This window comes from Anser anser, assembly GCF_964211835.1.
Source record: "Anser anser genome assembly, chromosome: 5".
NCBI lineage: Eukaryota > Metazoa > Chordata > Aves > Anseriformes > Anatidae > Anser > Anser anser.
Window position 1 is genome coordinate 36,025,047 of NC_139725.1, and position 24,601 is coordinate 36,049,647.

The 24,601-nt window shown below is 38.3% G+C and overlaps 1 protein-coding gene across 3 annotated transcripts; it reads right to left on the reverse strand.

The window, feature by feature from the left end:
• Positions 1 to 620: 620 nt before the first annotated feature.
• Positions 621 to 24,601, reverse strand: BUB1B (BUB1 mitotic checkpoint serine/threonine kinase B). 3 transcript variants are annotated; one of them, XM_083836860.1, is made up of 23 exons: positions 24,498 to 24,601; positions 23,933 to 24,095; positions 22,517 to 22,576; positions 22,104 to 22,248; positions 21,033 to 21,229; positions 20,753 to 20,931; positions 20,438 to 20,637; positions 18,704 to 18,798; positions 17,048 to 17,274; positions 16,648 to 16,763; positions 15,122 to 15,219; positions 14,792 to 14,844; positions 13,900 to 13,984; positions 13,422 to 13,524; positions 11,664 to 11,950; positions 10,576 to 10,766; positions 8,305 to 8,448; positions 8,018 to 8,130; positions 7,579 to 7,740; positions 6,758 to 6,900; positions 5,052 to 5,223; positions 4,585 to 4,691; positions 621 to 1,156 (listed from the first exon to the last, which is right to left on the reverse strand). In XM_083836860.1, the coding sequence occupies exons 2-23, from the start codon at positions 24,073 to 24,075 to the stop codon at positions 967 to 969; spliced, it is 3,210 nt and encodes a 1,069-aa protein (XP_083692986.1). In that variant the 5' UTR covers positions 24,076 to 24,095; positions 24,498 to 24,601; the 3' UTR covers positions 621 to 966. The 3 variants fall into 3 exon arrangements, with proteins under 3 accessions (XP_083692986.1, XP_083692987.1, XP_083692985.1); XM_083836861.1 differs by having other exon boundaries at positions 24,430 to 24,528; XM_083836859.1 differs by having other exon boundaries at positions 24,494 to 24,515.

Below are 24,601 nucleotides of genomic sequence, written 5' to 3' on the forward strand. Positions count from 1 at the left end.
CACTAAGCCAGCTTGTTTGTTAATCAGAATTACTAGCGATGCAGTGTTCTTTCATACAAGGGAGAGGCTGTAAGGAAGTAAACCACATATCTGAGAAGTTTCTCTGTGCTTAAGGTACATAGCATCTTGGTATGAAATCCTATAATTTCTGTTCAGTCTTAAATAAAGTGAGTACAGGCCTTTGTATTGATTTTAATAATGCAGTTTGTAAAAAGTTACACAGACATACATCTCTAAAAGCTTTCACACAAACCTGGAAACACTTCAGCACATATAGCAAGTAGAGTCTTCAAAGTGATTTCTGAAAGGTGTTTGTTCCAGACAGTAACTTTGGCCTTGCTTTGAGAAACAAAAACAAATATGCATCTTTTTTGCTTGTGACTCCTTCTACCTTCTACTTTTCCTACAACAATCATCCATGAGAACATATTCCAAATAGGAACATTCAAGTTGTGTTAAGAGCCCAGGAAGTCCTGTGTGGTTATGAGAGCTGCCACCAAATGACATGCTTTCATATCTTGCAGTCAAAGGCAATTCCCAGTCAGGCAGAAGCACTCCAGTATGTATGATAAATCAAGTGTTTCGAAACCATCTGACAGTAATGTTTAATACAACCAAGATACCATCAAAAAACAACTTTATTGATGAAACAGTGATTAAAAGCAGTACTATAGAACAACTAAATGTAAGGCAAAGACACTTCAAAGACTACAGGGTGAACTAGATATTAAATTCATTTCTGAGAAGCTATACAGAAAGGGGAGTGGGCAGTTATGACAGCTTATTTTCTCTGGCAAACTTCTCAGACAGAGTAGTTCACCTAACAGTTTTAGGATACCTATGCACTGATGCAACATTCTTTAGCAAGTCCCGTAGAAATGTCTACAATTGCTGCTCATGCTTACATTTGAAAGAAATAAGTTAATTTCCCTTCTATAATACACATGAGATTTGTCCTCTATGAAATCAGAGGAAGTTGTCCAAGACGAAGGTTTCTCCCAGTGCTGCTAAGAATTCATAAAGACGTTTTTGGAAACCAGTGTCAAACTTGTCACTTATTTCCTCTCTGAACTCCCTCAGCAGAGGCACTGTGGACTTACCATCTGCATTCAAAAATCGCTCAAGAAGTTTATGCCAGAAATCACCACCAACAGTCCTAAAACAAAGTAATTTTCAATTAAACAGTAGGCACTGATGTTTGTCAATATTTCCACTTATATTCAGCACTAAATGCCTTGGGAAGACCAATAATAACATTTTCATCCACATATAAAGGAAAACTGGGAGTGTTGTTAGGTTTATGTGTGGGCCTCTTTCTTTCCCCAGTAGGCTTCTGCATAACTAAACATGCTGTTTCACAGTTCTATCGAAAGCAATGTTTTTCCAGTTAACTCTTCTAGTGTACTTGACCACTATTACCACTCAGAGACACGTCACTTCTAAATGAGTTAGCAAGAGGACTTTTTGCACCAACAAGGTTGACAGATTCCTTTCATGAATAAGGGGCGGATATAACTCTTATACCCCAATTTACAGGCTAAGTTTCCTAGTCAATATTAAAAGAAAGTTCCAAGAAAAAATAAAAAATGGATGGTTTACAGCCAGTTTTTAAACTCCCTTTGGAGTTTAGTTTTTTAACCTCCACCTTCCATCTGTCAGAGTTCTCATACAGAGCATTTCAAAGACAATTAATTGTGATAAATCCCATCTCACAGATGTACCCACACAACATGAATAAAAGGGTGACTCATTAAAGTCTAAGAAAACTAGTATCAGAGCCAATACTTTGTTCTTCAGTCTTGCACTAAAGACCATAGACTGTGCTGTTTCTGATTACTGAAGTACTTTTCCCCTTTAAGCCAGGAGTTATGCTGGCTTTTGAACAAATTATCTACCTCTGCTTTATGTAAGTGACTCACAAAACAGCAGCAGCCATAGTATCATCTCAGAGAGAATCTGACCTGTACTATTACAGTAATAACTCTAACATTTTTCTAAGATAATGAAGCCATACAGAACCCAATAAAAAATACACAAGACCACTTCCTTCACAGCAAGTAAGGGGGAATAGCAGAGGATGTTACATGTCGGTAAAGATGTCTAAGGAGTTAGAGTGACAAAAATAGTCCTAAAATTTTAAACAGTTTCTGTATGATAGCCCTTATCAGCCTGCACAGATGAAGTTTCCTAAAATAACATGGTGAAAATAGAAAAACTAAAAAAAATACTTCTGGAACAGTTTCCATCAGTAACATGCTAAAACTCCCTATGTTAAAAAAAGATTAAATTCAACCTTATAGTGAGGCTCAAAGATCAAAACAGAAACTCAACCAAAATTCACATTCTACCTTTCCAGAAGTCTTCACTATACTGTTCAACTCAAGTGCTTTGCATTCATTCTGTCAGCTCTTAAGGTGGCATTGAGTGCCACTGGGTCTCCAAGGCCATTTTTGTGCTTTGCCTTGCAATTCTCAGCTTGCAAGGATAGAGCACAAGATTAAGTAATATCCATCAAATGGGAAGTACTTTAATTGGGCAGACCCTTCTGGTGGATGAAGACTCCCTGCAGCTGTAAACCAGCTTGTCAAAGATGACTTGAGAACTTATTGAAAGCTTCAAATTGACTGGAGGAAGAGTCATTAGCTGTTAGTAAGAACCAGACACACCAACAGATGTAAGTGTGAATGCAGAACTTTGCCAAGCAAAAAAAAAAATCAGTGCAGATTCCTAATTCCTGCATAATGAAGTACACCATTTACACTGTTGGTAGAACGCTTAAGGATAACATGTTTGTATAGGTGTTTTAGTTACACATTTGTTGGAATTCTTGACATTGAAAAAATTAGTAAAAGAAGAATGATAGGCACAATCACATTTTCGGCAACAAAATAAGAAACAGGACTGAAAATAAGTTCTTTATTTGTACTTAACAACTCCAGAGAAAAAGTCATAAACCAATGTACCCAAGTGTGAAGAGAGCCAAGAGCCATTACAGCCTGGGTTCAGCTATACAAAGCACATGTCCAGGCTTCACCTTCTTCGTTAAGTCTCCTCTAACTCCTCACAGCTCTCAGTGATAACTGCTCTTCTACCCAAGTCTCCCTCCGAATTCTGCCTCTACTTTGAGCCCTTCCTTCAATCCAATGGCCCCAGTTTTGACCCAAATACCTTTCCAACTGACTCCTTCTCTCCAAACTCCCCATAATGGTCAGTCCTATCCTTCCAAACTCAGACTTTCTATACCTGATACTTACATCCTGTTTCCATCAATGATTTAACTGATGGGGAAAGTTTGGAAGGAGAGGAATGTTCCAGTATTTCTGAAACTAAGGTGATATAAAATACATATTTACTGCCAACCTATATATAATTGATATTCATCTCCTCAGAGGTGAATTGCTCTTGGTGATTTTGTTCTTCTCATCTAGTCCTGTAAGTTGATCCTCTTAAAAAAAAGAAGCAACCAGGTGCAATATGAAGTATATAGTAAGTACCCAGCAGAAGTCTGCTGTAGCTGCGTAACTACTGGTATCATTCTATAACAATATGTAAAAAACAGATATATGCAGAGTAAGAGGAGGAAGGAATCTTTCCTCCTCCCTATAACCCAGCTTAAGATGAATTTTTTTTTTCTAATGGTTGAACACAACAAAGATGTATAAGTAATATAGGTTGCTAGGGAACTGGACAAATCCCAGATCTGTAGTATGTTTTCTTAAAGCAATAGTTACAGAAGTGCATCTACACACCAAGTATAGCTAATATACCATGACCCTGAATGCAGATAGCTGTCAAGCAACTTCTGCTATGAGCAGAGAGCTCTACAAAATCCTTATGAAATGCTAAGGCAGAAAAATTCTATAGGATATGACTAATGAAATGAACAAATCTTTAGTTTAAGAACAAAGTGTAGATGAAGGCAGAATAGTGTTATAGCCCCAGCCCTAGCATGTGGCTAAATGGGAACCCTATAAATTAATAACTGAGAACAAACACCAACTTCCAAAGAAGCGGTTGCCTGTGCAGCTTAAATTATCAATGCACAAGAAGGAAAAATAATTAAAAATTATACTGCTTCCACAGCTGTTACAGACAGAACCCTAGTGTCAGTGTCTTAGTAAGCCTTCCATAGATCCTGGAATCAAAAGAGCAGAAAATCCAAGTAATCACCACTTCTAAAGCAAAAGCTCATGGAATTTTCTTACCACTCACCCACTTAAAAACATCTCCAAGCTTTGTCTACCAAGTCAAAAGAGATACTAAGACAGTCTGGTCTGAAAGGAAAGCAAGACCAAAAAACAACAACAAAGTCGATCACATCATTGTAACTAGCCTGTATTCAGCTTAAAACTGTCTTCTACATAACTCTAAGGCTTCCGATAGTAAGTCTAGCAGTACTGGTACTAAGACTAGTAGTTTCAAAAATTAGGCCCCCACAGAACTTCCACTTCTGACAGCTACAACACGAAGAGCTAGGTTTTAAGCTTTGAAAATAGTAACACTAGAAATGAAGGACTAAAGAAAGTGAAGGAAATTGGAAGAAATCTATTACTTCCCAGTAGCCTTCTCTGAAAAAGGACTTACTCTGATACATTTTGGCTGATTTTCCAGATGGAATTCTCTTGATAGACCTCGATGTGATCACCAAACAGCATCAAATGGACTATATCTGCAATGCCAACCAAGTCTACCTGCAGTCATAACAAACATTAGAAAGTTCAATTTCTGTTGATTTCTACAGTCCACCACAGATTTCTAATGTTGGTGCTTTTACATATTTAAGTCTGTATTTGTCTTTGCATCAGGATCTTCAGAAGATGCTAAGCAAGACAACTTCAAAATAGAATTCTAGTCTTCCTCTACACTCCTAAATAAATACAGTAGTCACAGGCACCCAGCAATTCCGGAACAATGCTGCTAACCCCTTCAGTTAACGCCAAAGATGTAAAGCAGACGAGAAATTCTCAGTATTTTCCATAGATTCCATAAAATATAACAAACCAAGATTTTGAAAAGGAAACAAACTAACATATCCTGCCAAACAGACTTACCTGATAAGGAAGGGAACTTTTTGCCAGAAGCTGTTGTCCATGAGGAGTCTGAGATATTGGAAAACTATTGGGCAAGCTTACTTGAGACTGCAATCTCAAATCCACACTGTGAGAGAAATCCACTACCTTCAGAGCTCTTGTCATCTTATCATAACCAAATGGGTCACAGATACTGAGTAGAGAAAACAAATGAAGCATAAAACAGACCAACACATACTTAAAAACAACAAACTCAAGAAGCAAGTCTTAGCTACATCAATGCTCCCCTCTGATGGCTAGCTTAAGAACTACTACTGAAAGGTCTTCCCCTGAAAGGGGAACCAGCTGGCAGCTTGAAGCTTACAGATGATACCTGCATCTCCAGAATAGCAATAAGAAACTCTAAATGGTTAAAGACATTGTTTTGATATTCATCAGTTATCTGAAACACAGTTGGTGGAACAGAAAAACAACAATGTCTAGTACTTCTCCCTCTCTTTCAAGATATCAAAATAAAAGAAAGAATTAAGAATTAATCATACTTCATTAAACCTTCCCTAGTCCACACACCAGTGAGGACAAACCTAAATGGTAGAAGCGAGTACTTGTATAAATGACACCTGCCAAGTCAACAATATAACCAGATCACACTTCTCACTACCATTCTTAATATTTGCATGCTATAAGCATACTTCATAATTTTGACTTCATTTACGTTATACACCTGTCCTAGGATAATTTTCTCCTATGACACCAAAACCTATCATCATCCTTACTTTTTGGCAGCTAAGATTGGGTTTGCATTTTCCACAGAGAAATTATAATAAACCTACCAGCAGATAGCCAAGTCCATCACACCACTGTTTCATCAGTGATTTTCAAAATGGGGTGCATGCACCCCAGAAAGTGTGCAAGACAATCCATTGGGGTGTGTGAAGAACATGTATACTACTAACATACTAATAACGTATAAACAAGTATACATATATTGGAAGTGCCTTCCCCCTTTTTTTCCCCTGATAGGGTTGCACAAGCAAGTTTAGAGACTGTGTTAGATGCCTGGAGGTTGAGAGTTAGTTTAAAGTCAATAGCTATTTTTAATTTATCAGCAATGACTAAGAACTGCTTCAATGAATTTATTCTAATGTAATTATATTTGAATCATTAGATATTCTTTAAGTTACTATCTTCCACACTCCATTCATAGATCACATTCCAAGGGATATATGACTTTTTAAACTTAATATAGGAATTAATATAGGAATAAGTTTAAAGCAGAAAGCTAGATCTGTACGTACATTAAGTTACAAGCTGGACTACAGTGGAAGCTAAGCAACACATTTAAGAGTGCCTGGGTATTCCCATCTGTCCTTTGTTTTCTAATTTTGTGTTTTCCAGATATGCAAGACCAAAGACAAGTTATTCACCAGTATCCAGTTAATTGTACAGAATTTCAGTAAAGGAGAAATTTGGGAACAGGGACAATAGCGAAACCTTTTTATTTAGTATCACAGACATTCTACAGCATCACTATATATTACTGGGGGGGGGGGTGCACGGGCAGAAGGTTGACTCCTAAACTACGCGTTTTCACTGTTTTTGGAATTTTGCAGCCTAAAAAAACTGAACTATGATATCAGTTCCCTATCTAAAAGGGATAAATTACAAAGAGTTATAGCTGAAACTAAGTATTACATATCCTCTCAGATCCATACAAAGAAACTAACCTGTCTCCCAGAAAGAGCACCTCTGGCCTGAGATCTCCATGGACAATTTCTGCTTTGTGGAGCTTCTCAACCACGCTCAGGAGATCGTGAACAACCAGCAGGATAACTTCCTTTGTGATAGACTTGCAGCCACGAATAAGATCCTGAAAACAAGGAATAAACATGCATCTGTATGCCAGATTAAGTGAAATATTTATAGCTCACCTTTTTTTCCCCCCCCTACTTAACTGTACAGAGATAACGGTCCTACCCTAAACTTAGTGTAATCAGATTTTGCCCACGAACAGTCCAGCCAGAATTAAAATAACCATTATTCAGAAATGGACAAAAACATGAGGAAAAATTGAACTTAAGACTGAAATGACTATTTGATTTATACCCTACTTAATTTATACACAACAACCCAAAATGCACTTACCAGACTTTATTTTAAATGTAAATCCTTCAACAAGTCACTGAGTGCTATGACCTTTCCATAGCAGACAGAACTCATTGAAAGATGCCAAGTTAAACAACGCAGAGTTTTAGATGTAAGCCTTATTGTGAAATAGCACGTGGTTCTGGGCTCAGGTTGTTTATCACTCACGAATAAAGTTTAAAAAATGGGTTTGTTTCAGAGAAGCACATGATCTATAAATGAGAAACCAGCTCTAAGGCTGTAACAGATGGCCTTAATTTGTATGTAGATAAAACAAAAAAGAGGATTTAGATTGCAGGAATAAACACATGAAACTATCTTCAGCAATGACCAAAACTCACTAACAAGTACCTATGGAAGAGTTCATGTCTTTTGCAATTGTACTTTGGTTATCTGTACTGACCCCAAGCGTAAAGCGATTTACATCCCTGTGCAGAATCACACAGCCATCCTGGTAGAAGAAACAGCTGCGGTTTTCACTGAAGCTTTGGTCAAAGTCAGTATTCAAACGCTCCTGTAATTGAAGTGTGATATAAAAGTCCCAAGGCACAGGCTGAGAATACACCTACAAGAGAATGCATAAGAACATTTATTTTTGGAATAAAGCAAAAATTGCTCATCTTCACATTCTTCTCATCTTTTTTAATTCCCAATTTAGCAAGGAACATTTGCCACAGTTAAAAAATTTTAATCTATATCAGCAATTAGAAAAAGGACATGGGATAGCAAACTTCATGCATGGAATTCCAGAAGTCATGGCCAAGTTCACTTAACAATGTAAGTTATATCTCATAGGAGCTTTATACATGAGCTGCAAAATGTTAAAACATCATCTATGTTACCTTTATTACAAATCCCTTTGCATCCAACTGGGTAAAGTTAGCTAGAATGGCAAAAAACATCTTGTATTCTTCACTGGTCCAATATTCCCATTTGATAGAGTAAGTCTCATCTCCTGTTATGAAAGTTTACATTCATGAGCTGTCACAGCAAACGTGCGTCCAAGACTGTTCACGTTATTCCCCCTCTACACCACATAAAACTGGTATGCATGAATATGAAGTATATTTCAAACCAATTAGAACATCAATAGATCCCTTGCACTCCCCAGGGTGTCTGGAATACCTACCTAGCTCAATGTCTTTCTCAAATTCCATGACAGGCACAGACCCAGCCTCCAAATGAAAATCTGGAGAAGCAGTCAAAGATTCTGGCATGGGATCTAAAAGCTTTTTATGCTGTTCAGCACTCCACAAGAGTGGAGTTACATCACCTAGGAAGACAAGTAATAGAAACAGATGAGCTCAATATAGGTGTTGAGTCTCTGAAACGATTGTATCTGTCAAGAAGAAAGTAACCTAGATATTGGAAGCCTTTAATTTAGCTTTCCATCTGCATACAGATTCACTGCATCACCTTTCAGCAAGTCCATTAGTCTCTTCCCAATAGTTTCTTGTTCTATGAAGTGAACATAACTCTATAAGGCAGTTTCAAAAGCGAGTGCATCTCATCATGAGATTCGTGACACTACTGTAGTGTATTGTAAGATGTGCCTTTCACAAGAGACAAAGCTATGGATTAGATGATGTACATCTATCTGCTCAGCAACAGCAGAATCCAAAACCATTACTTCGTGAATTAGCTTTCCTTTTTTAAAATCTAAATCTGGAGTAAGTGATCAGTTTGTGGTTTTTGAAGTGATGGGCTTAATTAAAATTAACTTCTTTGAATACAGCAGGGTTTTTATTTAGGAAAGAACAAATTGGACTCCAACTCTGCTGCTCTCTACAATAAGGATTTAATGGCTTTCACCTCATGAAAACATACAAGAAAATTACATGTAGGTCTGGGTTGTTTTTCTGCATAACAGAAGACACCATTCAGTGGATGAGATCATCTATCCCAAACCAAGGTAGCCTGAATAGCGTTGGTCTCCAATACCAGGCAGAGTAAAACACATCAAAACTAGAAGGCTTCTGCCAACTTCCTATCCCAAATACTAAAATGGTGTCACCCATTACTAATTATAATCTTTCACAGCACAGAAATAAGAAACGGAGTGTTATTACCTACTACTGTACTTATTTAAAAGCATTGCATTTAGTACAAGTCAGTCCATGGAAGCAGATCCAGGAAATATTGTATTTTATAGGCTAAACACATGTTCTAATATATCACTGTAAATTTCATAGTTCTATGAAATTTAAGAATAATAAACTGTCAGATGCCTGAAGTAATTTTTCCTGCTATGCAGCATTAAGTATTACTTATTACTACATCCAGGTTGATAACTGCACTTCAAGGGAGATGTGCAGAAAAGAAGGAAGGAAGAAAGAGTGATAGGTGATAAGTGATAGAAAAAAGGACCGTTAGAGCAACTGAACAAATGCCTTCTCTTTCTGAAAAGGAAAGATCCTGCATCCTTCTCCAAACAGTAGCGAATATGAAAAAGTGTAGGATCTAGTTGAATTGCCAGCTATGTTTACAGCACTCTTCTCCTAGTGTTCTCCTAATTTTACTTTGATTCCAGTTCCTGAGTTCCTGATCATGCTTCATCATAAAACACGAGTGGTACAGACTTCTTAAATAATGTAGTCTAGTCACACAACAACATATTGTTCCCTAAAATAGACACACTGAGAATTTTCAGATACACAAGTCTGATTAAAATGTCAAACTGAAATCAAAGGAGACAAAAGAGGTTAAACACCTTGAAAACTCATTCAATACAAACTTAATTGTACTGGCCGTGTTTTGAAGGCGGTGACCATTCCTGTATTAATTGTAACAAAGATCTATAACAGAAAAACAAAATTTCTTTCTTCCTGGCAAATACTTAACTATGAAAGGATCAGTTTTGTTTTTCTTCAATAGGAAAAAAAATACTGCAAAGACATGCTGATGTTTACAGGAAATTTAGAGTGCAAATTTGAAACTACAAGTATGAAATTTTCTCTAAACTTAAAATTGATTGGCCTTTTTCAATGTGGCAATTACTGGCCTATCAAGAGAACATAGTGTGATGACAGAAGAAAAAGTCAAAACAAAGCTGTCTTAAGTATTCTCCCTACCATCCAGACAGAATTCTTCACTTCTGAATTTAACCTCAACTCCCACACATTCTCTGCAATAATAGCTTAATAAAACTTCTCTATCACCTTAAAGAAACCGTCCATTAAATATTTGTCTTCTAGATACTGACAAGCACCCTATACTACATACCTCAAGTTGCAATGCTATATAGTACAGAAAAATGACAAGTTCAGTCACAAGACAGAGTAGTGGTAAATACACAGCAAACAGAGTAAAACATAAGATACACAGAAGCACTACAGAGTAACTACAAGGTAGTAACAGCTGCAAATTATTTGTTCAAAGTGAAATTCAGTTTAGTACTAACCAGTAATGTTTTCACTGATACCTCCAGAATCAGTAATTGTTTCAGCAGGCAAAGTCTGAGCAAGTTCCAGTTTCTCAGGGATGTGCAGGTATTTAATTGTGGATATTTGTGTAACAGAAGAAAGAGAAGATCCTGAGGAGACAGAAGAACCTGATGAACGAGTATCTTCCAGGCTTGCTTCCATGATTGGACTGTGAATAAAGACATCATCTATTCAGACTTCCAGAAAATGCAGGGTATGACCAGTGAAAGGATACTGTGCACTCCTAGACTTTTTTTTAAAAAAAGCCCTTTCCTATCCTTTCTGGAAAGTGGACAGTTGTGTTGCAGCCTCATTTTAGTTTCAATGAGTTCACACTCAGAATCTTAATCTACAGATGACTTCTCTTCCATTAAATACAACTGCTACAGTGGAAGAGAATGCCAAACATTTTCTACTACCTTATTCTGGCAGCAGACCAACAATGCTTTTAAAACAGTGGAGAGCGGTGGGGGAAAGAAAAATCACTCTTGATTTTCCTTCGTAACTATAATCAGCATGTCTTCCCAGGGAACTTACTAAACACACACCTTCAGGTTGTTGTACACGTTTACACACTAACAGCTAGCAAATCAAACTCAGTTCTGAATTAAGAAAATACCACTGTAAAGGAAAAAAGCATCTACTGTATAGTAAGAAGCAGCAGGTTTTTTTTTTTTTTTGCCTTTTTTCCTTCTCTGCAGCTTTTCTCCTCTGTAGAAGTCTAAGCCATAATCATCAGATCCATTTTATATACTGAAATGACTACAGAAACGAGTATAAAAAAACGATGATTCTGCTTTTATTCTCTTGTTACAAAGTCAGAATAAGCTTATGAATTTCTTTACAAATTAATTGGTAGAAAAAGCATGAAGTTAAGTCTTACAACAGAAATGAAGATTGAGCTTGCTATTACTTCTTAAATCTGCTCAAGGCAAAATGGATCCTGATCTAGAGAAAGCATTTGTTACACTCTGATCTCTTCAGAAAATTGTTTTTTCAGAAACAGTAGTAAAACTGCAACCAAAGAGACAAGAAAACGGGTTTAAGATGCAGTGCTGTTAATTACCTCAGTTTATTTACACAAAGAGCTTCATTGTATGTCCCCTCACAAACTGGTGTTTTTTGATTCAGAGGTGCACTCTTCAATTCTGGACAGTCTTCCTTCAGAACACTCTGTGAATAAGCAGGATCTGGGATTCTCTGAGCTACCACCCCGTGAAAGGGAGTTGAGGCAAGATGGGCAGCCCTAACAAAGTCACATGTGTCTTCTGGGTTGGCACAAAGGGTTTTGTTCTTGTAGGAGCCTGTCACAATTGCATCTTCAGTCAAAGGCTCAATTCCATTCAGCTCATCCTGAAACAGATAGGGAAAGACAGTGAAAAGGCTGTAGATTGTGTCAAACGACTTATTTTTAACTGAAAAGCTATCTTCTACCTCTCCCCTTTTTCCTGTTAGGGAATTCAAAAGTTCTGCCAAGATGTGCTTCAAACATAGGCTCCTTCCACAAACACGAAGTATGTATAACACGTCATACAAGCAATTACTAAGTATGTCATATTAAAAAAAAATTGAAGATGACTTAAATTTATCTGCAAGTATAACAATAAAATTTAGTCACTGAATTTTTAAACTGGAATAATTATCTCCCATAATAATGTTCTCTCTCTGCTGTCTTCAATCCTGTTATACTTCATGTGACTCTTTTAGTCATTCCAGTCCAACAGGTATCCATCACCTAATCAGTATGAAGAACACTCCTTCCTTCCATTTCTTCCACCCCACCACCTTCTAACTTGGCTCTGACATCCACACTTTGCATACTCCACTTACATCACTCATTCCAATTGATTAACTGAACCCTAACTATAATTGCATTTTTCTCCCCTCAAAAAAGCCTATCATTGTTTACATTCTAGAGTGTTGCAGAGCTGTCAGGCATTGCCAAAGACTACTTGGTATCTAACGCCCTAGAAGTACCTCTCTCAGTTCAGTTATAATTGCATTATTCAAGTGTTGATTGGTCAGGACTCCTACATACAGGCATGGGATCAAGACAGCCTAGGAAATGAGTGCGGAGATTTAAAGGAGTCATACAGGTGACAGAAGTGTTAGGCATTGAAGTAAAAGCTGCACTTTGCAGATATCCAGACTGACTGTGGAACCAAACTCAGTATGATGCTTACCATGAATTATTTAACCCTAACTATTCCATATTGTAGCTGTACAAAAAATCCTTCTCAGCTCGGAATAAAATCCTCTAACTCTTTAGAGCACCAGCCTAAAGGTCTACTGCAGCATGCAGTAACTAAATCCTTTGAGACAACAGCTAGCACCTCTACTGAAAGCTTTACAAGTATCTGCAAGACTCCCATACAGAGACATCAGATCAAGACAGCTTAGGAAGCCAGTGCAGAGATTTAGAGGAGTCTCATATGTGGCTCTTTAGGTAACAGGAGCTGAAATGTTTGTTTGGATGCGTGGCAAGAAAGAGGATGGAACAGGATGTAGTGTTTAAGAGTTAGACCCAATCACACAAGCTTTTTCAAATTTTGGAGTGAAGAATCCTGACCACTAATCCATTGCTTACAATGTGGAAGACTCTTTACCACTATCTCCATATTAGTCAGGTTAAAGCCTAATAAAAACATTAATTCCAGTGCAATATTAACTGATTCTATAAACATCACACAATTCAAGTATTGGCATGCCAGACAGAAGCTTAGATCTCACGTCAGTTCAGCCTATCTCACTCAGTTCAACAGTAGGACATTCTTTTTTGATTTCTCCTTGACAGGAAATTGTTTCCTTTAAACTTTTTCCTTACACAGGCTTCTGGTGGTATGTTTTCCTTCGCAGTGGCAGATTCTGAAGGTTTACGAACAGCGAGAGGGCGCCGGGCACTTTTCTTTGTATGATCTGTAGAACAACTAAGATAAGAGTTATACGTCATTAAATATTTATTAGAGTAGCTTCCAATCTTCAACAACTTCCTCTCAAGAGTTTAATCCACTCAACATTTCAATCTACCATTTTCTACTACAGAACTACCAACAGACTGCAATATATACTGCTCTCCTGAAAAAGGAAAGCTTATATAACACCCTGAATAGCTCTAAACCTATGAGGAACAACAGCACAATTTCTTGTCATCATGGACATCCCAAGCAGAGTAATGAAAGGAAAAAAACCACAAATATAAAAACCCACATCTGTTCAAGGAGGAGACTAATTCAGCTGATAAAGTAGTTTGAAATTTTGGTTTTTCCTTCTCCCTCTAAAACCTACGCCTTGAGTAATTCTACCTTATATTCTGGTTTGCTGAAGTAGATGATTCATCAAATATGGAGAAAGACATACACGGATCCGTTGATGGAAGGAAAACTACATCTAGAGAGAAAAAACAAGAGGCTCTATTATATCAACAGTTTTTCTACAACATATCAAATGCTACTTAAAACTTCTAATACTTAAAAAATACTAGTCCTGACAGGAAGTTAGAGCTGACAATTAAAGAAATTTTAGAAAACAAGCTTGGTTTTGTCATGTTAAACATCCACACTCTTACAACATTAACCAACTTGTTTTCTAGAATACACCTTTGAATTTTTCTCTTCTCCCAAGGCTGGCCTTATCCCTCTGCTCCTCCTGTTCATCCTCAGTCTAAAAACACACTTCCTCTGTGTATCTGGGCATACATCAAGAGACTGGATAACCTCTGCTAACAGCAACAGTAGTCAGTTACATTCAAAAGTAAGTTTCCTTCAGCACATAGCGCATATCCGTACCAACAAAACTGGATATGTAGTTTATAATCATATCCTTCTACCAAATCCTCAGAGGGAAAAATAATTGACTTAAGACATTATCAATCTTAACATGAGTTTTATGTATGCAGTCTTACTAGAATCTGCAAAAGAGTATAAAAGCAGAAGAAAGTCTTCAGCTGTTAAAAGAGAAAAAAGTTATCTTCTTCCTGAAAGACTCTTGAAATTATGAGAGTTCTCAGAAACTCAGGTGCTCAGTCTTTTGTTTAATATACTTAAACGTGCTGGACACTATCACAGTTTCTCATTTTCATTCCACTAATCCATATAGGCTATTGTTTTTAGTTTGTTGCAGTTTTGCTATTCATGTAACAGAACACTTTCCATCAATGCAGCCTTCTCATTACCACTAAAAAATTTAAATCCTTACCTTCGGAACAAGATGGTTTGTGCAGCTTAATATCTTCTGAGGGCTGGTATTCACTGTAAACAAGATACAAGCTTCTATTTTATACACTCACAAAATATAAGTAAACTTCATAAAAAGGGCAAGCCAAGTTGACCTATGCTATCCATAAAAAAATTAAGATTATTATTCTCAAACAAATTTATCTTCACGCAATTTCTGTTCAGATTCTGGTTACAGGCTGATGCCTAGAGTTACCTCCACTCTTTCTGTGAAAACATAAGTAATGTAGAATGCTGTTTAAGTAATTGTACCCGTAGGTTCTCATTGCCGAGAAAAAAAATCCTTTATTACCTTTCCAAGTGAGGCTCTTTCACCCCAAGTTCTGTTGCACTCGAAAAATTAAGTTCTTGTTGTCCCAGAGATGGAAAAGGCTTTGTTATCTCTGTTGGCTGTAGGAACAAAGACATATTTTGGTTCTACAGGAATGGAATGGAATCACAAACCATACAAGAAGATTCCAGGAACAGTATGATAATCCCCATGTGGGTCATGAGAACCCTGATGGATTAATGATTGTCTTTGTACATTTTTATTGTACTCAATAAGTTGCATGATAGAGTCCATTCTTATGTTTAGTCCAGTTAAAGTGCATAGATTTTACTCTTTGCAACCCTGTAATTTTCATAGGAACTTTTAAATACACTGCAACTATTAAAGACGTGTTGTTAGAAACAGTTACATAGTTTACACCAAATCCAGAGCACTTTGCATTTCATCATTTAAAAAAATTTATCCTTAAGTCTTTGTTCTGGAAATGAGGTCTGGGAGTACTGGGGGTGTTGGGGGCAGTGAGTAAGAGAAAATAGAAATACTCTATTAGCCCAATGGATATAGTAGAGAAAAGGAAAAGCTTTAAAGTAATTAACTTTTACTTGTTACCTACAACCTGTAGGAAAATTGGGGTTTAAGAACTTCTGCAAACATAAGAACAGGTTGGGTGATATATTTTTTTTGCTTAAAAACAAAAATACAACTCTAATTAAACACTACCAAGAGAACAAACTATATTTGCTTCAAAGATACTTTGATCAAGACTGCTCTGCATATAAAAAAATAATACATGATTGAGCATACTATCTATAAGTCTTGGAGACAAATCTCAGATATGGCTTGTGTACTGATTCTAGCTGGGTAGAGTTAATTTTAGTCATAGCAGATTCTGTGGTGCTATGTTTTGGATCTGTGAAATTAGGTAGTACTTCCCATCTTCTGGTGGGAAGTAGTGAACTCCTTATTTTGCTTTTGCGTATTAAATTGTTTGTATCTCAACCCACAAGTTCTCCCCAGTTTTAACCTTGTGAATCTTTCTTCCATCCCACTGTGGGGAGCGAGAAAGTGGCTGTGCTGCCTACAGGGGTTTAACACAACACTTTGCCACCTTTTCACTCCTTTCCCTAGTTCCAGTTTCTTCTGTCTTCTTTTGCACTACAACTTCTCTATATAAAAGGAAACTGCATGTAAATAGCCTGAAAGAGCAATTCAATCTCAAGTACTTAGTATAACTTTCCTTTATAAAAAAAGGAAAGAAGAAAGCTTATACCTGAGCATAAGGCATCTTGTCAGATTTTACATAGCAGCAATACTTGTAAAATTAAGTTAGACTACAAGACTTGAAGTCTTTGATTACACCCTTATACTGGAAGGAGATTTAAGAAATATTTCTGAACTTTCTTTTACTGGGTGACACTTAATGTACATGATACAACAGACTGAGGTATCCTTTCAAAAAAAGGAAAGCCAAACATAAGATATTGTTCCTCTGGTACTTGTAAATAGTAGCTATTCGTAGGAGTTCAGGTAAACAAGGAGGACAATACCTGTTCACATGATTGTTGCTGCTGCTTGTCATCTTCTTTCTCCTTTAATTTCTTCTCCAGCGCCTCAATTTTCCTTTGTATTTCCTCCTTCTTCTGCATTATGGCCTGCAACTCCTCTAAGGAAGAAGAGCTTACATGGCACAATATGTATTTCACACATGATCTGTTATCAAGCCTGAATTCTTTTTAAGGGGCTAAAACCTCTGGTGGTCTTTCCCCATTTCTTGAGTTACACACTAAGCTTTCACCTATGTTGCTTTCTCTATATTTCAGACCCGTTAAGTAATCAATCCACTAGAAAAAAGCAGCTGCAATAATAGAGGTTTCTTTATACTGACAAGAAGTCCAATTTTACTATTCTATCTCAGAAAGGCTTATATCATCCCATTCTGAAGCATACCTTCAGCTTTCTTTTTTGCTTTCTTTCTGTAGACTTCAGCTCGAATCTCTTCCAGTGAGAACTCTTCCACTCCTGCATAAACTTTGTCTTTACAATACATCACCATCTCTTTCTTTTCTTGATTATCCGGATGATGATTTTGCACCCGCCGTAGTGGATCCTCCTCCTTCTGAGGCTTGCGAGCACTTAAAACACTGTTTATGCTGGGTTCAATCTTGCAGGGAGTCCTGAAAACACAAGCAGTTATTACTTGGATTATATGCGCTTCACCAAAACGCTGTAAAGAGATTATAGGCAAGAAAACAGCAAATTTCAGAAACCAGCTGCAGAATAAGTCTACAGACATTCTGTTGTGTTGACAGACAAACAAGAAAAATTGAATGATAGTACATAAAAGGGAAGAATATCAAGTCAGAATACCAAGAATATCAAGTCAGAAAAAAGTGTTAATAAGACCCAGTCAAGAGCAAATAAAGGTCTTATGATACTCCGATTTTTTTTGCGTTCTGAAGTGTGATCTGTTTTTTACTTTAGTTCCATCAGTCTGTGTGACCATACAAATGACAAGTCCACACTCATCCTACAAAACAGAGTTTACCTGACAAAAAAAACAAAACAACAAAAAGAAATGGAAGGACTTAAAAATGAAAGGTCTTGGGCTAGATTGTGCTTGGCATTTTAGATTCAGGGGATAAAAAATGATTTAAGACTTAAGATTTAAGTTTGCTCAAGGAAAATATTCTGCATATTAAGTGACAAAAACATTCTGTATTACAGAAATTAATACGTCTGTGCAGTGAAAGAAGCCAAGAGAGCAGCATGTCAAATCTAATTTTATACCATCACTGATTTTCAGGAGAAAGCCATATAGCTAGAACAGTTTTTATTTATTTAGCATTCTTAAATCATGGTATGCCCTTTGGTCAGAGCTACTTTGCAGTCCACATGCAACATACAAAACCCATAAGGAAGATCTACACTGCCACTTTTCAATATTCTTTGATTACACATAATTCAAAACCAAGGAAGCAGCCTGTAATATCAAACATTCTTTTCCACCCTTCTCTTCGGGAGAAACTATGCTTTCCATGGCCATCATCAGCCAGCAGAAAAAGAAAGTTAGGCAGCTTTGCAAAATATTACATTTTCCTCTGCTGTAACAAAACAGTGAGCGCTGTACAAGCAGGAAGGTTATTTCAGGCAAAACTGCATACTCCTCCATAACCTATGCAACACTGTTGTCATGGAAACTGACAGCTTGTTTCAGTATAAAACTCTGGATAGATTGAGCACAGAGGAAGAGAGAGGAAAACAGCAGTAAGCCTGTGTCAATCTGGGGATGCTTTCATAGCAAGCAACGTCCTAAGAGAGGTAACTGTGGTTTTGTTTCAATACACCGAGTCAAGCCATTAAACTATTTAACATGTATAAATGTGATACAGCCTCCCCCAAAATGAACACAGCCAAATATTTCCCATACCCTTATGCATCCTCCACTGAAGCCTCTGCCATCAAGCTGAAATACTAAGAGCTTCCAGACTGACAGATTTTTAAATTTTCTTAGATCTAGAAGCTTAATTACCTGGCTAAGTCAGAATATTACACAGCAGCTTTGATAATTTCAAATGCAGTTCTCATTTCAAACTGAAGACTCACATGACTTGCTGCTGAGCTGATTCTTCCACATATGGGGTGAAACTGGGCAGTGGACAGGACATTTCTATGCCAGAATTTGCACCGCTGTGAGGACGCTGAAAAAGGAAGTGTCAGTGTTAGCAGCCTAAAGATTCATTGTTAGCTTCTCTTTTCTTCCGATAATTGAATCTCCTTTTTCCCCCCCAATATGGGATATTTGGTGGGTTTGTTACTAAGAAGAATTAAACTTGATACTTTTCCCAAGACATAAATTTAAATGACTACCTCCTTTCTGATATGCAGGTAGTTACAGACCAGTCAGTTGGGCACTGGCACATAAAAAAGCAAGACACCACTCCTGCATGTCCTCATCAGAGGACATCATGTTCTTTATTACTCTGAGGGAACGTTGGTCTAGCAGGGTATTCCATTTTCTCCTTGTTTGTTTTCCAGAAACGCTATAGACATTTTTCAGCCAAGACTGTCTCAATCATATAATATTATTGTTTCTGCTGCCCACTAAGAACCTCCAGACTTCTCTATTTTCCTCTCAAGGACCATTCCTTTTTCCTCTCAAGGACCATTCCTTTTTCCTCTCAAGGACCATTCCTTTTTCCTCTCAAGGACCATTCCTTTTTCCTCTCAAGGACCATTCCTACACCACAGAAATCCCTTAACTACTTTTGGAGCCAGTTATTTAAAGAGAGTAAACATAGCATCAACTCTGATATCATTCTGCTCTCATCTACCTACTTGAAATTCCCCTAGATTCCCAAGAATAAAGTGTTATACGGTAGGGATATTTCAAGCTGGTTTTCAATTAGTTTACACTATTGAAACAAACCTTCTGTCATCCTCTTCCATCTACTGACAAGTTTCTTTGTATTGTTAGGATTAATATTTAACTGGCACAGTTCTTTAGTTCCTTTGATCTTGACTCTTCTGTTTTCATCACTAACACTCCAAACAGACTTGCAGAATGCTGTACATGCCTTATTTTCATATGCTAGGCAATGAGTTCTTCTTTCATGTACGTATTGTACGTTTGGGTAGGTATTGTATGGTCTCCTCTAGAGGGACCTGGACAGGCCCGAGAGGTGGGCCTCTGCAAACCTTGTCAAGTTCAACAAGGTCAACTGCAAGGTCCTGCGTCTGGGTCAGGGCAATCCCAAGCACAAATACAGGCTGGGCAGAGAATGGACAGAATTTGTGGGTGCCCCATCCCTGGAGGTGTTCAGGATCAGCTGGGATGGGGCTCTGGGCAACCTGGTCTAGTGGAAGGTGACCCTGCCCATGGCAGGGGGGCTGGAACCAGATGGCCTTTAAAGGTCCCTTCCACCCCAAACCATTCTGTGATGTTAATTTAACTTTTGCTCCCTTTTCTATAGAAATAACTAGTGTCTGGCTTCTCTCCCTTTCTTTGCAGAATGTAGTTCTACCTCATATTCTTAGCCTGGCAAAGTCTTTGGAGGGCAGAAAAACTACCTATTTTTCTGGTTAGCAAGAATTGTAAGTTTGGCTTAGGAAATACGAAGTTTTTAGAAATTATTTTAGCAAGATCAGCTTGTTAAACCTGACCAGGTTACACAGGGCCAGAGAGTCTTTAGGAAGAAACTAGAAAGTTTGGTTGCTACCTATAGAAACAAATGTCAGGAAAGTGAGAAAGAACACGACATTTGTCTCAGTGATCAGAAGACATCAACTTACATACACCTTCCTTTTTTTTTTTTTCCAGTCTACTTTGAGACTCCTTACCCTTCCAGAATTCCAAGGTCCTGCACTTTGTTCATTCTCCTTGGCCCTTGGAACTGGAGGTGCTGCCCATGACTGTGGCATAAGTACAGGAATTTCAGGTCCAGAAGCCAAAGCTGAATTTTCATCAAACACAGCAAAACCTGGATTATTTGAAAGCTGCTGAGAAGTTAGAGTCTGGAGACTTCTGTTTTGGTTTGTGGCTGTAAGTAAGAGATTTATGCAAATTAACCTTTAGCCTACTGTACTCAAATGCAAATTCCACATTGAAAGGGTATAAATTTTCCATTAATTTGTGACTTTAGCAACTGAATGTACCTTTAAGTGCATCTCCTACACGACTAATAGGAGCTCTCACTTTTTTCTTCCCCCTGCCTTTTAGATCTGCCAGTGAGCTTCTTTGGGGTTCTTCAGTTCCCAGAAGACCAGTGTCTCTTTCATCAGTAGCTTCCTCAAGCCCCAGTAGTGTCTGCCGAGAAACACGGGTCTGAAACTGCCTGAGGAAAATATTGGAGAAGTCAGCAAAAACTTCACTGTACCAGATATCCACTAAAGTCCACAAAACTGTTCTAAGCCCTTCTCTTAGCTGAAAACATACCTGTGATGGGACTGGAGTTTGTCCAAAGGCTCTGCCTTGCGATTAAGGCCTTCCTGGAATATTAGATCAGCTTTCTTAAAGCTTCCTCTAGCCTCAAGTTCTTCTGCCCACGTGATATAGAGTAGTGCCAATGTTGTACCAATTTCCTGGCTATGCAGGTAACTGTATAGATCCAAGGGCTCGTTACAGCAATTTCCCTGAAACAAAGTATTTCAGTAATTACAAAGGATTCCAACTCAATGTCTGCTCTTTGATACACCCTGCAACACCGCATTGATTTCAATAAAAGTCTTACAGAAGCAGCTGTTAGGCCAGGACATATGATTGTATCACATCATGGTGCACAAAAGAGGAAAGAAACCCAACAGGAGGAGGAAGAAGAATACCTCTGACTCCTTGTATGTATTTGTCATTATTAGCAGCCTCATAAGTCTAGCTCACATGTTCAGAGTCTCAAATTCAAGTTTTTTAGCTAATTCATTGACTGAAATATGCCGTTTTAATACTCCTGAGAATAGTTACTTCATCTCTACATAAAGGACAGTTTATTAGTAGTCCAGGGACTGGTAAATCAGCTGAGAAAGCTAGGCTTGGAGAAAGTCCCATTAAGATGACAAGAACAGCAACAACAAAATTTATAGCAAAGCAGAGACAAGCCAAGACCAGAACATATTCAAGTTTTTCTTAAGCATAGGATATGGATACAAGACACGTTAATGAGTGGTAGGACAGATATTACACCGAAAATGTATCTTTAAATCGTTTTTATGTTCTCCCAATATACATAAAGAATCAAGCTTCGCTCATTCAAACTAGATTTTCCAAAACAAAGCATATAGAGTATACCACTGTCCAAACTGAATGATCATGAAAAACATCTGAAGATCCTATTCGGAGTGTGAAATGGAATTCCAGAATAAGTAACATGTTTGCAGAGAAAAGTTCTAATATTGCACTTGCTGTACAACATGCTTTTTGACTCAGTTACAAAGAGAAATCAGGTTAACACTGCAAATGACAGGACAAATACAAGAAAAACTAACGTCCAAGGGATTTTCTAAAAACACTCACAAACTTGAGCCAGAGATTAAGATAGCGGGAATCTTTGTAGTATCTCTTCTCTTCATTGAGTGCTCTCACTGCTCTTTCCAATATTGCTGAGAGATTACTCTCCTTTCCACCTTGGGGGAAGGTTTGCTCTGTCCACTTGATGTACCTAGAAATGGAACATATTCATAGGAAGTCAGTTCTACATAAGATACACAGCTTCTGTTTCAATACAACCTAACAAAAGTTAGAATAAACATTAGGCATAGTATTGAAACAGATGTTACAGATTATTAATAAAAATTATTTGGAGCTTCTCTTTTAATTCATTATTAGATTAGAATAATATTTTTCTAGGCTCTTACAAGAGTATCTAACATTTCAGTGACATAGATTTAACGATTTCATTATTTCTTCTGGAGTGGAAAGAAGCTTACCGGTCCCAGACATCCAATGGATCATCACCCGAATAAAATCGGATCTCTGATTCAAACTCTCTAGAAAAAATAATAATAATAAATATATATAAAATCCATCCAATAAATTGCATGTTTTCTACTCTGTAAACTAAGACCTTTGCTATCACTCATACTTTTTTTTTTAAGTGTAAACAAAGAAAGGTATTTTGCATATATTTAGACTTGATCTTTTACTGAGACCAGGAGAAGCTAAAATAAACATCCCTTTTGCACTCTTCTTCAAAAGGAAGGCATAAGGAAACATTTATTTAAAAAGAACAGAAATACATTGCAACAACCTTTATGACGGTTGTATTCTTCCAAGAACAACTTGGTATTCTTCCAAGAACAACTACTACCCTAAAACCCAGATGGTCTCCCATGTGAGAGACCAACAGAACACTTGTTCTCTTATAAAAAGTTATTACAGATATTAAAAATCTAATTTTTGCATGAAACATCCTTTACCTAAATATATTATTAAAGTACATTATTTGGGTTGGATTACAGAAGACAACGGAAAGTGATGATGATCAGACAACTACAGAACCACACCACAGAGCACAGTGAAGACATCTAAATGGCCATGCTGACAGTCACTATCTTGCCTTGTTCTTCAACTCCCATGCATCATTCCATTCCTACAACACGATGGCTTTGCTCTCAGGCAGCAAAAGAAAAGTCAAGAAAGAAAGCCACTTGGCAGCGTGAGTCAGATAAGAACATTGGCTTGTGCTTTGTAGCAGCTCTCACTTTGCCCTGTAGAACTCCCCACGCAGTCCCTTGTTCAGGGTAGTGATGCACAAGTGATGCACAATCCAATTGCTCACCACCGGATGACCGATGCCCAGCCTATCCCTGAGCAGCCGCCCCCCCCCACCCTGGCTAGCCACCCCTATATATTGTTTAGCATGACGTCAGATGGTATGGAATACCCCTTTGGCCAGTTTGGGTCAGCAGTCCTGGGTCTGTCCCCTCCCAGCTCCTGCTGTACCCCTAGCCTACCCGCTGGCAGGACAGCGCGAGAAGCTGAAAAGTCCTTAGCTTAGTGTAAGCACTGCACTGCAACAATTAAAACATCAGTGTGTTACCAACATTCTTCTCATCCTAAATCCAAAACATTGCACCCTACCAGCTACTGGGAGGAAAATTAACTCTATCCTGGCTGAAACCAGGACAATACTTCATTGCAAACCTAAAAATAACCATCTGTGCTGTGCAGCACCCACAAGTACCTAAGCCCTAAGTACCTGTGGCACAGCACTAGCACAGATCTCTCTCTAATCTTCTGTTTTTCTATACTTTTTAAACACTGGTACACATAAAGAAGGTGTAGAAAAGTTGACAAGAAGGCAGGAAGGTAAGGGAAAACAAGGTGTCTAAGATCTTGCTCACTGTTTTTTGAGCTGAACAGCAGTGTGAGTGGAAGCCTCCTGCTGAGCCAGTGCTTCCTGCAAGGTGGACATGACACGGCCCTGCCTGAGGGGCTGCACATTCTCTTTGCTCAGCTCCCACTCATCGTTGCAGTCTTGCGACATGATAGCCTCTCCTCTGAATTCTGCATTAAGAGCAAAAACAATAAAATATTTATACATTAGCTAGGATAGTACCCTGAAAATCGACAGATCTGGCTTTCATCAGCCTACCCAGCACACACTTGGCATAGCCTTCCACACATCGCACAGACCTCACACTTCAGACATTAAGCGCTTCATTCCCCGTCACAGGAATCACACGAAACCAGAGCTAAGCCCTCCTCTACAACCAAGAACCCCAGCCAGGTGATCTAAGGGGGGAAAACACTGAGATTAAGGTGCTTCCGCCCCCACCCCCATTCCGCCCCGTGCTCCCCTCGCCCTCCCAACATCACCACCCTCCCTGCGGGCAGCGACCTCCGGCTGGGGGCAGCCCCCCGAGGAGCCGCGCCAGAGGCTCCCTCACGGCAGCGGCCGAGACCTGCCTGAGAGACGATCGCGATGCACCCAGCCTCACGCACCCCCGCGCCGCAACGTCCGCACCGGCCCCGGCCCCCTTCAAATTCAAACCCCCAACCGCCGCCAGCCT